At 55.8% G+C, this 11,890-nt stretch overlaps 1 protein-coding gene across 1 annotated transcript in view; it reads right to left on the bottom strand.

The window, feature by feature from the left end:
* ADAM33 (ADAM metallopeptidase domain 33) overlaps window positions 1–11,545 on the bottom strand; it is a 37,469-nt gene extending 25,924 nt beyond the window's left edge. Inside the window, exons 1-2 of the mRNA XM_069856621.1 lie at window positions 11,399–11,545; window positions 7,149–7,231 (exon numbers count right to left, since the gene is read on the bottom strand). Coding sequence (XP_069712722.1) covers window positions 7,149–7,231; window positions 11,399–11,522 — 207 coding nt within the window. The 5' untranslated portion in view covers window positions 11,523–11,545. The remainder of the gene's footprint in view (window positions 1–7,148; window positions 7,232–11,398) is intronic.
* Between the last annotated feature and the right edge of the window lie 345 nt (window positions 11,546–11,890).

Raw genomic sequence — 11,890 nt, forward strand, 5'->3', positions numbered from 1 at the left:
AACCTGGGCTACCCTCCTGGAGACCATCAAGCTTTTAAGGAGCAGCATCATGGGACAAAGAGTTTGGGGGTCCCACCACCACTGCGCCCCAGGACATGGGGTTTGTGCTCCCAGGATGGATGTTCCTGGAGGACATCCCCAAACTGAGCTCTAGGGATGGAGGCACCCCATCAAGCTCCTCAAATTGGCCACAGGGATGCTTGTCCTGGCCAAACCATCAGTCTGATTCAGGACCTCCACCTCCTCTCTTCAAACTCCTTTCTGCCCAGCAGCCACAGGATCACTGTTCTGGGGACCCATCATATTTTTAAGGAGCAATATCATGGGACAAAGCGTTTTGGGGTGCAGGACAGCTGGGTCCCACCACCTCTGCACCCCAGGACATGGGGTTTGTGCTCCCAGGATGGATGTTCCTGGAGGAGCACCCCAAAGTGAGCTCTAGGGATGAAGGCACCCCTCCAAGCTGCTCAAATTGCCCACGGGGATGCTTCTGGCCCCAAGGAGACCCATGGTCTGAGCCCTTACTGCTGTGTTCCCTGATGATGGGGAGGTGCCCATCACCCCAGCACATGGACATGGTGATGAAGTCAGACTGAACACCCCCTTCTGCCTCCAACACCATCTTCCCAGCTCCAAAAAAGGAAACCAGACACAGCACTTCTTTAAGAATAAACACACAACAGCCAAGCGAGACGAGTCCAAGGCTCTGCTGCCACTTCCCAGCGAGCCCCTTCGGCACGACCACGGCCACAGTCCCCACTCCCTTTGAGGGGCCCTGGGTGATGCTGGGAGGAGGAAGCTGGGGCAGAGGGCTCCCCTCCTTCATTGATGGTGGGAACGGGCTGTATTTTTAGAACATGATCTTATACAAACATCACTCTCTGGCCAAACATGGTCTGTACATTTTTCTTGCCGTTTTCCTCCTTTCCCCCTCCCACCCTCCTTTTTTTTTTTTTTTTTCTTTTTTGAGACTATTTCTCCCCGTCTCTGAGCTCCCCAACACCCGCTCCCCACAGCCCATCTCCTCCTCCTCCTCCTCCCAAGTCCCTTCCCGGTTTTGAATTCCCCAGCAATTACTCCTTGCCTGGACTTAAGAGCCTTTACTGGCAAAAACGCTTCTTCCCAGCTGCCGTCTTAAAGAGACACGGATGTGTACAGGGTTATCCTCTCCATGCAAGCACCATCCTATCTCCCAGGCTTCCAGATGCTGGGAAACAAAAAGCCACTCATGGGATCTGTGTCCAATCCCGACAAGGTGATGCCTTGCAAGCTCACCCCATCCCTGTGCCTCAGTTTCCCCTAAGGGGACTGATAACGGCTTCAGCTGGGATGGGCTGAAACCAGCTCAGCCCCTGGAGAATAAATAGCAGTAAAAAGAGGGAGGAGAAGGAGGGTGCGAGCACCACTCGTGGGAGGCAGGAGTCAAATAACCCAACTCTAAGGCCAGAAAATATCATTGCATTAATTAAACACAGGTAATTGTGCCTTGACTCCAGCTGGCAATTGAGTCCCCAAGAGCTGCCTGCCAAGATGTGCACCAGGAATGAGGAGGGATCAGCATCCTCCTGGGCTCCAGCATCATCGTAGGTTCCAACAGCTTCCTGGAATCCAGCATCATCGTAGGTTCCACCATCTTCTTGGGCTCCAGCATCACCTCAGGCTCCAGCATCCTTCTGAGGTCCTGCGTTATCCCAGGCTTCAGCTCCATCCTGGACTCCAACACCCTTCCAGGCTCCAGCATCTTCCTGGGGTTCTGCATCATCCCAAACTTCAGCATCCTCCTGGACTCCAACACCCTTCCAGGCTCCAGCACCATCCAGGGCTCCAGTATCTTCCCAGGCTCCATCACCATCCTCCTCCACCCAAACACCATCACCACCTCCTTTCTCTAGCAGCCACAAATCGAATGCACCACTTCTCACCACGGGCTGCAGGAACCACCTTCTCTCATCCCTGGATGGATGTGGAGGTGGTGGCCCCTCTCCAGGACATCCCAGCAAAGCCAGTCCCACCAGAGACTGAGCTGTGAGAGGCAAAGACCATCTGGGATGAAGCTGTCCTGGCCAGGACCCAGCCCGTGAGCAGCCCAGAAGGGCTAATTCCGAGTCTATTTTTCTTTTTCAATCCGCTGATCAGAAAAACCACAGCGATGTTTGCAGAGGAGCTGAGGCCAAGGGGATTGTGCTACTCCTTGAGAAGAAAGACGATCTCGGTTTTTCTGAGGCTCCTGGCCATGCTTCTCGCCCAGGCTCCCTCCTCCACCCTTGCCTGAAAGCTCTTACTGTCCTGCAGGAGAGCAGCTCACTCAGGTTCGGGCTCAGAGAGCTCTGAGCTCCTTGGGAAATCACCAGTTAAGCCAAAACCCAAAAGCCACGTTCAAATCGGAGCCCGGCCATCTGCTCGTGCAGGTCCCACAAGCCCTCACTTCCTAAGAAAGCACACGCAAGCCTGGATGTAACAAGGAAGACGGGGCTTGGGAGTCACCAGGAGATGCTCCGTAGAGGATTGGTGATGGGTTTTGCAGCTGGAACACCACGGCTGAGCCAGGTCCTCCCCAGGCAGCTGGATCCAAGCAGCAGAGTCAGGGTTTGAAGAGCACGGCTTGAGGACTGCAGCGCCTCGTTCTAAAGGCGCACTGGGAGCTGAGACCTCAAGGACAACATCCTGCTCCACCTTCTCACTGGAAAAGCATCCTGGGGGCAGGCCAGCTCCAGGTGAGATGGAGGAACCAGGGGAATCCAGGCCCTGGAAGCAGAGACCGCGTTTTGGTTGTTTCAAAGCCAACTTGGCTCAGGGACCACATCGCGCTTTGCTCAGTCCTACCATGAGCTGCCAAGGGAAAAGGGCTTCCCTGCAGGAAACAGATTGCAGGGGGGTGCGTCCTCAGCACCTGCATCCCACCCAGAGCCATGGAGTCCTTCTCCTCCCTTCCTCCTCCTGGAGAAGGGCAGTGACCCCACATGGAAGTGATGCTCCCCAGGGAGAGGCCCTTCGTTGGCAGGGATGAAGGGAACAGGAGTGTCCCATCCCCAGGACAGGGAGATGCTGGTTGCTCCAGGGACCCAGCAGACGAGCCTGCGGTGGGTGGAAGGATGCTCCACTGGTGCCAAAGCACATTCCAGCACATTCAAAGCACATTCATTGCAGGGACAAGGTGCCAGGAGACACTTTGAGGGAGTTTGGGGGGCTCCTCTGCCCGAGGGCTCCTCAGTCCTCATGATTTATAGAGTCACAGAATGGTTTGGGCTGGGACAGACCTTCAAAGATCATCCAGCTCCAACCCCCCTGCCACGGGCAGGGACACCTCCCAGTGGACCAGGTTGCTCCAAGCCTCATCCAATCTGGTCTTGAACATCTCCAGGGATGGGGCAGCCATGAATTCTCTGGGAAACCTGGTCCAAGGTTTCACCACCCTCGTCGTAAAACATTTCTTCCTTATGTCCTGTCTAAACCTACTCTAAAACCATTGCCCCTTGTCCTGTCACTACAAGCCCTCACTCCACCTTGCTTAAAAGCCCATTTATACATTGAAAGTCTGCAAGAAGTTCACCCCAGAGCCTTCTCCAGGCTGAACAGCCCCAACTGTCTCAGCATTTCTTCACACCAGAGGTGCTCCAGCCCTTAGGCCACCTTCGTGGCCTCCTCCAGACCTGCTCCAACAGGTCCATGTTCATCCTGTGCTGGATGCAGGACTCCAGGTGGGGTTTCACCTTGGCTACAGCAACAGGAAAGCTCACTAAGGGGTGACCTTGGGAGGCAGCGGAGGTTCACACAGGTAGAGCTCCAGGACACCCTGCTCCTGGTGAAGGCAGCGAGAAACCAGGCTTGGAAATAAAAGCATTTACAAAGGGGAAGGAATAAAGCAGGGAACACCACAGGCAGCACAACGTGCTGGGTGGATCCCCAGGATGGGGACTGGGGACTTCTGTGCCTTGGGGCTTGATACTGGTGGGATGCTCAGACCTGGATTCTGGGCACAACTTCTATTTCTTCTACTTTCTGAGGGGCATGGTTTAGTTTAGTATTTGATAGGAATGGTTGGATTCGATGATCCGGTGGGTCATTTCCAACCTGGTGATTCTATGATTCTCTGATTCCAGCTCCAAAGGGTCGGAAAAGTCCACGGTCACCTCTGGTAGCCAAGGGGAAGGAGTGGGAGGAGGACGCTGCCAGCAGTGGGGTAGGATCCCACCCTACTCTGGTGGTGACGGGGGAGCTGTTTGCAATCAGGGTCCCCACGACCTCCTCCCTGGCCTCTCCGAAATCGCTTCCATGTGTGCCGGGAGCTGTGGAGCCCGCGGGGAGTTCAGCCCTGAACAATAGGAGAGAGGAGGGTGTAGAAGGTGGGGGGGGGCAGGGTCCAGCCTGCTCAGCGTCGTGCCAGCCCGCACACGATGGGACCACAGAGCCACCACCATCCTCCTCCTCTTCCCTCTGGCTTGACCTCCCTCCTCTAGGAGGTGGGAAAGGAAACGCAGCGATGTCCCCTGGGACCACAGCGTGGGCCACCTCGCAGCATCCCACCCACCGCGCAGAGGAGCAGCCCCCGAGGAAGGGATGGAGAAGCCTTGGGGCTGTCGCCACGCTTGAACCCATCATTTCACACACTCAGATGTCATCTCCTTGTCGAATCCCATCCGAGAAGCCAGCCGTGCCCGGACAGACAGGCCAAGCTGGTGACAATCCCACAATGCTATTTACTTCTAGGATCTTTGCTGGAGGGCAGGAGAAGATGGGCAGGGGTGGGGCAGGCTAAATTGGTCTAAAAAATCCACACGTCAGCAGCACCGGGGCATAAAGGGACAGTTTGGACTGCCTGCAAGCGGGGAACCGCTCATCCCTGCCCCATTGTTTGTCTGGTTGCCACCATCCTTCCCCAGTGAAGCCTCCAGGCTCCTGGCTGCGACCACCCTTCCTCTCCTCTCCTTTCCCCCACTCTGAGGAACAGGAGCCTCCTTGTTTCGGAGCCAGCAGAGCAGATGCCAGGAAACACACCAGGACCTGCCCAGACACCCTGGTCCCAGCCGGTGGCCAGCAGAGCCCCGAGGACCCTTTGGGTCTCCCAGTGACTCTCAAACCCCCACGTGCCTGCGATTTTGGCCCACGGGGCGTTAGCAAGAGTATAAATAAACCTGCTGCCGCGCGCTCCCCGTCTCAAGTGCCCTCCAACCTAAATATAGAGCGATCCAGGGCTGCTAGGCAGGGAGTGGACACAGCATCCCCAGTATGATGGGCTATTCCAGCTACTGGAGAAGTTCAACTCCCAGTAGCCAGCACAGATGGGAGTGGTGTTACCGGTTTCCCCCAGCAAAAGGCATCACCCAGCCCCTCAGAGGAGAAAGAGCAGCGCAAAGCCCCTTCTCTGCCTTCACTGTCAGGAAGCAGGGCTGATTCCCCGCCTCAGTATCTCCTGCCTGAAGCAAGATCTCACTTGGAGGCATCTCAGGTGGCTTCCAAGCTGCATCCTCATCCAGGGAGATGCCACCAGAGGTCACCCCCCAGCGCTGAGTCTTCTCAGAAGTGAATCTGCTCAGCCCTCAAAACAAAACGGTTTCCCCTAAACATCCATGTTGGTGCTTGTTTTGCTGGGAAGCCATTCGATCTGCCCTGACCGAGACCACAGCCCCCAAGACAATCCCAGCTGCTGCAGCCGATGAGCAGCTGCAGAGCCAGTTGACCCCAGAGCCCGGCAAGGCGCCAAACCCAAGCGAGAGTCGTAGAATCATAGGATGGTTTGGGTTGGAAAGGACTTTAAGCCCATCCAGTTCCACCCCCTGCCACTCGGGGGTAGAACTCCCACTGGATCACGTTGCTCCAAGCCCCATCCAACCTGGCCTTGAACACCTCCAGGGTGGGGGCAGCCACAACGTCCCTGGGCAACCAGCCTGAGTCACCACGAGTGTCCCATAAAGTGGATTTGGAGATGGTGGGATGGAGAGTGTGAGAACCAGCAGAGCTGCCCTGGGAAGAGATGTCCTCTCTACCACGCTGCCCACGCCCGGCTTCTTTACAGTCTTCCTAAGGACAACACCCTTAAATCCTCCAGTACTTTCCTGCTAGAAAACACTGTTGGTCTCTCTGTCCTGGCCAAACCATCAGTCTGACTAATGACCTACATCTCCTCTCTCCAGAATTCCCAACTCCTTTCCATTCATCTTGTAGTTCTTGGTCATCCTTCCTACTGACCAATATTTAAAACCAGGCTTAATTAACTCACTGCTGAAATCTCGGCCTTCCCTGTTCATCACCTCACGGGGGTGATGGGACCTGCAGACGCAACATCCTTGTCATGGGTCCTGCAGACCTAACACCGCCATTCAGGTCACAGAATCACAGAATCACTAGGTTGGAAAGACCTCCAGGATCATCAAGTGCAACCATTTCTATCAATCATTAAACCATGCCCCTGAGCACCTCATCCACCCATCTTTTAAACATCTCCAGGAATGGTGACTCAACCCCCTCCCTGGGCAGCCTCTACCAGGGTCCGATGACACTTTCCATGAAAAATTTTTTCCTAATGTCCAGCCTGAACCTCCCTGGGTGGAGCTTGAGGCCATTCCCTCTCGTCCTGTCCCCTGTCACTTGGGAGAAGAGCCCAGCTCCCTCCTCTCCACAACCTCCTCTCAGGGAGTTGCAGAGAGCAATGAGGTCTCCCCTCAGCCTCCTCTTCTCCAGGATAAACACCCCCAGCTCTCTCAGCCGCTCCTCTTCTTCTCCAGCCCCCTCACCAGCTTCATTGCTCTTCTCTGGACTCACTCCAGAGCCTCAACATCCTTCTTGTGGTGAGGGGCCAGAACTGAACACAGGATTCGAGGAGCGGTCTCACCAGTGCCGAGTCCAGAGGGAGAAGAACCTCCCTGGCCCTGCTGGCCACGCCGTTTCTGATCCAAGCCAAGATGCCATTGGCCTTCTTGGCCACCTGGGCCCCTGCTGGCTCATGTTCACCCAACTCCCCCAGGTCCTTCTCCTCCAGGCAGTTTCCAGCCAGACTTCTCCTAGTCTGGAGCTGCTCAGGGTTGTTGTGCCCCAAGGGCAGGACCCGGCATTTGGCCTTGTTAAACCTCATCCCATTGGTCCCACCACGAAGCCCTCCAGGTGCAGGACCCAGGTGCTCAGTGCAGGAGAGGAAGCATCTCTGCCCTTACCTTTTCATCCAGGCTGACGGCACGTCTGGCACGGCCCCCAAGGATCCAGTGAGGGGTGACTCGCTCTCCATGGGACGCTGGCCCTGGGAAAGGGAGGACCCAGTAAGCGTGTGAACAGAACTTGCAAGGCCTTCCAGCCATGTTAAGGGAGAAATGGGGTGAACAGACAGAACTGGAGGTTCTGACCAACATCCAGTGGACACCTGCATGAAGCCAAACATTGCTCCTCCCTAGGCCAGCACCCTCATTGCCGCCCCAGGCTTATAGAATCACAGAACTGTTAAGGTTGGAAAAGACCTCCAAGAATACCCAGTCCAAGCATCAACACTCCACCACCATCCCTACTAAAACACCACATCTACACAGGTTTTGAACCCCTCCAGAGATACAGACTCCACCGCAGCACGGGGCAGCCTCTTCCAGTGTTTCACCGCTCTTTCAGTAAAGACGTTTTTCCCAATATCCAATCTAAACTTCCTCTGGCACAACTCGAGGTCATTTCCTCTCATCCCATCACCTCTGACTTGGGAGAAGCCTCCCAGGAGCATCGCTGCCTGCCCAAATCCCAAACCCACGGTCTAAACCCCTTGAAATCCAGTCTGGAGAAGCAGCTGGTACATGGGTGGCATGAATCACACAATAAAATAAATAAAAGCCTCACTTTTTTTTTTTTTTTTTGCCTTAATGCTTTTAACCCATCGATCATTGCAATTTATGGCGTGGGGAAGCATGGTTTGATCACCCAGAACTCGATCATCTTTTCCAGCCAGCGCTGGGCTCGAGCAGAGAACAGAGGAGCTAAAATAGCTGCAGCACGTTACGGGTTTCTCGGAGCCATCCCAGCTCCCCCGGGCAGAGCAGGACAAGCAATTCCTTGGCTCCGTCAGAGACGGGAAGACTTTCTAAGATTATTTGCTTTCCTAAACAATGTGGCTGTATCCGATTGCAGCCGAAAAAGCAGCGCCCGATGACTCAAGCCTGGATAACACGAGAAAGAGGAATAAGATCAGAAGACGCCGTGGAGATGGGACAAGACCTGGCAAAAATGTCAAAGGCTGGACCACCTCGCCAAGCCAAATGTTGTCAGTGAAAGCTTGGAGCTCGTAGCCTTCCCCAACAAAGGATGAAGTTATTTACTAAGGGAGTGGAATAACAGGGCTTATTGCTTTATAATTTCATATCATAGAATGGTTTGGGTTGGAAGGCACCTCAAAGCCCATCCAGTTCCAACCTCCTGCCATGGGCAGGGACACCTCCCACTGGATCATGTTGCTCCAAGCCCCATCCAACCTGGCCTTGAACATCTCCAGGGATGGGGCAGCCACAGCTTCTCTGGGCATCCTGGGCCAGGGCCTCAGCAGCCTGAGAGTAAAGAATTTCTTCCTAATGTCTAAACTAAATCTTCCCCCTTCCAATTTAAAGCCATTTCCCCTCATCCTGTCACCCCCACACCCTTGGAAAAAGTCCCTCTCCAGCTTTCCTGGAGCCCCTTCTGGCCCTAGAAGCTGGTCTAAGGCCTCCCCATAGTCTTCTCCAGGCTGAGCAACCCCAACTCTCTCAACCTGTCCTCACAGCAGAGGTTCTCCAGCCCTTGTGGCCTCCTCTGGACCCATTCCAACAGCTCCATCTCCTTCTTGTGTTGGAGATCCCAGAACTGGACACAGGACTCCAGGTGGGGTCTCATGAGAAGAGCAGATGCGCAGAATCCCCTCCCTCGCCCTGCTGGCCACACTTGGTTTGGCTCCCTGTTCATCTGTTGGGGGGGATTTGGTTTGAGGAAAGATGAAGATGTTGAAAAGTACAAAGAATAAAAGACGGAGTTATTGGTTGGGAGCTGCAGATTGAGGGTTGAACAGGAAAAAATTTTTCATGGAAAGGGTCCTTGGGCACTGGCAGAGGCTGCCCAGGGAGGGGGTTGAGTCACCTTCCCTGGAGGGGTTTAAGGGACGGGTGGACGAGGTGCTGAGGGACATGGGTTAGTGATTGATGGGAATGGTTGGACTCGATGATTCAGTGGGTCTTTTCCAACCTGGTGATTCTATAATTCTAGGATCAAGCTTCTCAGCCTGACCACATCTCTCCCACGAGGCCCCTGCTATCGCACTGTGGCATTTAATCAGCCTTCATTACAAATAGCATTTAATCAGATTCCAGGAATAACTGTAGATAAGGTGGTGGCACCACCTCAGTTTCCTTCACCTCACCTCCTCTAAAAACCTTAAGCGAGGTCCTCCAAACCCCCAGCCTCATAGTTTGGTGAGGAAACTGAGGCACGGTGTGAGACCTCTCACATTTGATCCAGCAGGGACAAAAGAATAAAAAAAAAAATCCTATTTTCTCCACCGAGGGAGAAGGGCAGGAGCCGCTGCCGCTCCCGGCAAAGCTCGTCTTTCTCCCACGCTGTCTGGGGAGAGGACGGGACGCGAGGAGCAGCCGTTCTGCAGGGATTACTGGGCTGGGCTTCAGGCCACGTCATAAAAAAATCTTGGTTATTATATTAAACCTCTTTCTGTTTTGACTTTAGCTTTTGCCGGGAAGCAGAGAGATTGAGAGCATGGGATGGGGCCTTAAAGATCGAAGTCAAATAAATCCAAACGTAGCATAGAGAGGGTTTCCCACCCACCCCTTCCCTGGTTTTTCCTGGAAAACGCACTCATTCCCAGCTCTTTTCTTGGGAACGGCGGCATTGGGGATCTTGGCAGCCCCATAGTTGGGGGACGCGCGAAGACGAGCCCCACAGCGCCCAGGCGGCAGCCGCCACGCGGGCAGCGTTCCCATCTCCTCAAGCATCCAAACAGAGATTTCTGGCACCCACCACCCTCCCTGTTCCTCTCCCAGCTGCGCGGCTCGCACGGGTCTCTCTCGGAGTCGCTGGAAAACTTTCTTGTCGGCAGCAGAGAACCCAGCGAAGCTCAAAAGTTAAAAAAAAATAACAATGAAAATCATGCTTTTCACAGAAAAGCAGCAGCCCCAGCTTCTTAGTGGGGTTGTGGAAGGAATCAGGGGTAAGGAAGAGCCTCCAGGAGGCTGAACTCAACCTGGCAACCCCCTTCTAGTTGAAAAGCGATAGGAACCTCTAGGGAAAATAACGTATTTCCTCCACAATAGGAAAAAAAAAACCAAGTTTCACCCCAAAACAAGCAGCAGCAGCGCTGGCAGCTCCACTCGCAGGGGCCACCGGACGGAGCTGGGATGGGTGCGAGGGGCGCGGGATGGGGAAATGAGGGGTGTCTGTGAGATTTTGGGGGTGAGGAGCTGAATCCATCCCCTCTCTCAGGGGATGCTGCCTGTTCCCAGCCCTCCCATCCCAACCAGACCATATAGAGTCATCGCGCGCCGTCCTGGCGCAGGCAGCGCTGGGATGGGGGCTTGGGGGGGTGGAATTTGGGGGGTGCATCCCTAGCAGGGAAGGAGGGAGAGCTGCCCACAGCCTCCCCTCGATCCCAGGGGAGCCAGAGCCCCCCGCCCCAGATCCACAGCCCTTCACCTTCTACAACCCTGGGATACACAGACACGCAGGGAGCGATGCCCACAGCCTCCCCTTGACCCCAGGGAAGAGAGATCCCCCCCAAATCAGCCTCCCCTCAATCCCAGAAAAGCCAGATCCCCCCAGATCAGCCTCCACTCAGCCCCAGGAAAGTCAGATCCCCCCCAAATCAGCCTCCACTCAGCCCCAGGAAAGTCAGATCCCCCCCAAATCAGCCTCCACTCAGCCCCAGGAAAGTCAGATCCCCCCAAATCAGCCTCCCCTCAATCCCAGGAAAGTCAGATCCCCCCCAAATCAGCCTCCACTCAGCCCCAGGAAAGTCAGATCCCCCCAAATCAGCCTCCACTCAGCCCCAGGAAAGTCAGATCCCCCCCAAATCAGCCTCCCCTCAATCCCAGGAAAGCCAGATCCCCCCAAATCAGCCTCCTGTCACCCCCAGGAAAGTCAGATCCCCCCCAAATCAGCCTCCCCTCAATCCCAGGAAAGTCAGATCCCCCCAAATCTACACCCATTCCCCTTCTGCTGTCCCAGGATACAGACACGGGGAGCGATGCTCACAGCTTCCCCTCAGCCCTAGGGAAGCCGGATCCCCCAAATCAGCCTCCCCTTGACTCCAGGGAAGCCAAATCCCCCCCAAATCAGCCTCCCCTTGAACCTAGAGAAGCCCCATCCCCCCAGATCCCCCCCCATTCCCCTTCTGCCATCCCGGGGCGGCCAGACGGAGACAGACAAACCCCCGGGGGGACAGACAAACCCCTCTTACCTCGCCCTCCTGCATCCCCCCGCCCGGCGAGCATCCCCAGCATCCCCAGCAGGAGGATGCGGCTCCCCCACATCTCAGCCGAAGCCCGGCGGCCCCGGGGCTCGCGGGGGGCCCTCCCGGCCATCCCCAGGGCTGTCACCGCCTCCCTTCTCCTCCTCTGGCCCTGCCTCCCTTCCCTTCTTATGCTCTCGGGTCCCTCCCCCCCCCCCCCCCCCCCCCCGCGCTTCTGCCCCGGGTCCCGCGGGGTCCGGGCTGGGCGGCGGGGGAGGAGGGAGCAGCATTGTTCGCCTTTTATTTATTGCTGTGGTTCTTGGCCGAGCCGAGAGGCTTTAATGAAAACCAGACCGGAGCAGAGAGCTGCTCCCAGGCTCCCCCCCAAGCCCCGGGCTCCCCCCCATCCTCTGAGACCCCAAGTCCCAGGCTGTCTCCAACCCCGGGGTGTCTCTAACCCTGGGGTATCCCTCATCTCCTGCTACCCCCATTCCCAGGCTC

This window comes from Phaenicophaeus curvirostris, chromosome 4, assembly GCF_032191515.1.
Source record: "Phaenicophaeus curvirostris isolate KB17595 chromosome 4, BPBGC_Pcur_1.0, whole genome shotgun sequence".
Lineage (NCBI taxonomy): Eukaryota > Metazoa > Chordata > Aves > Cuculiformes > Cuculidae > Phaenicophaeus > Phaenicophaeus curvirostris.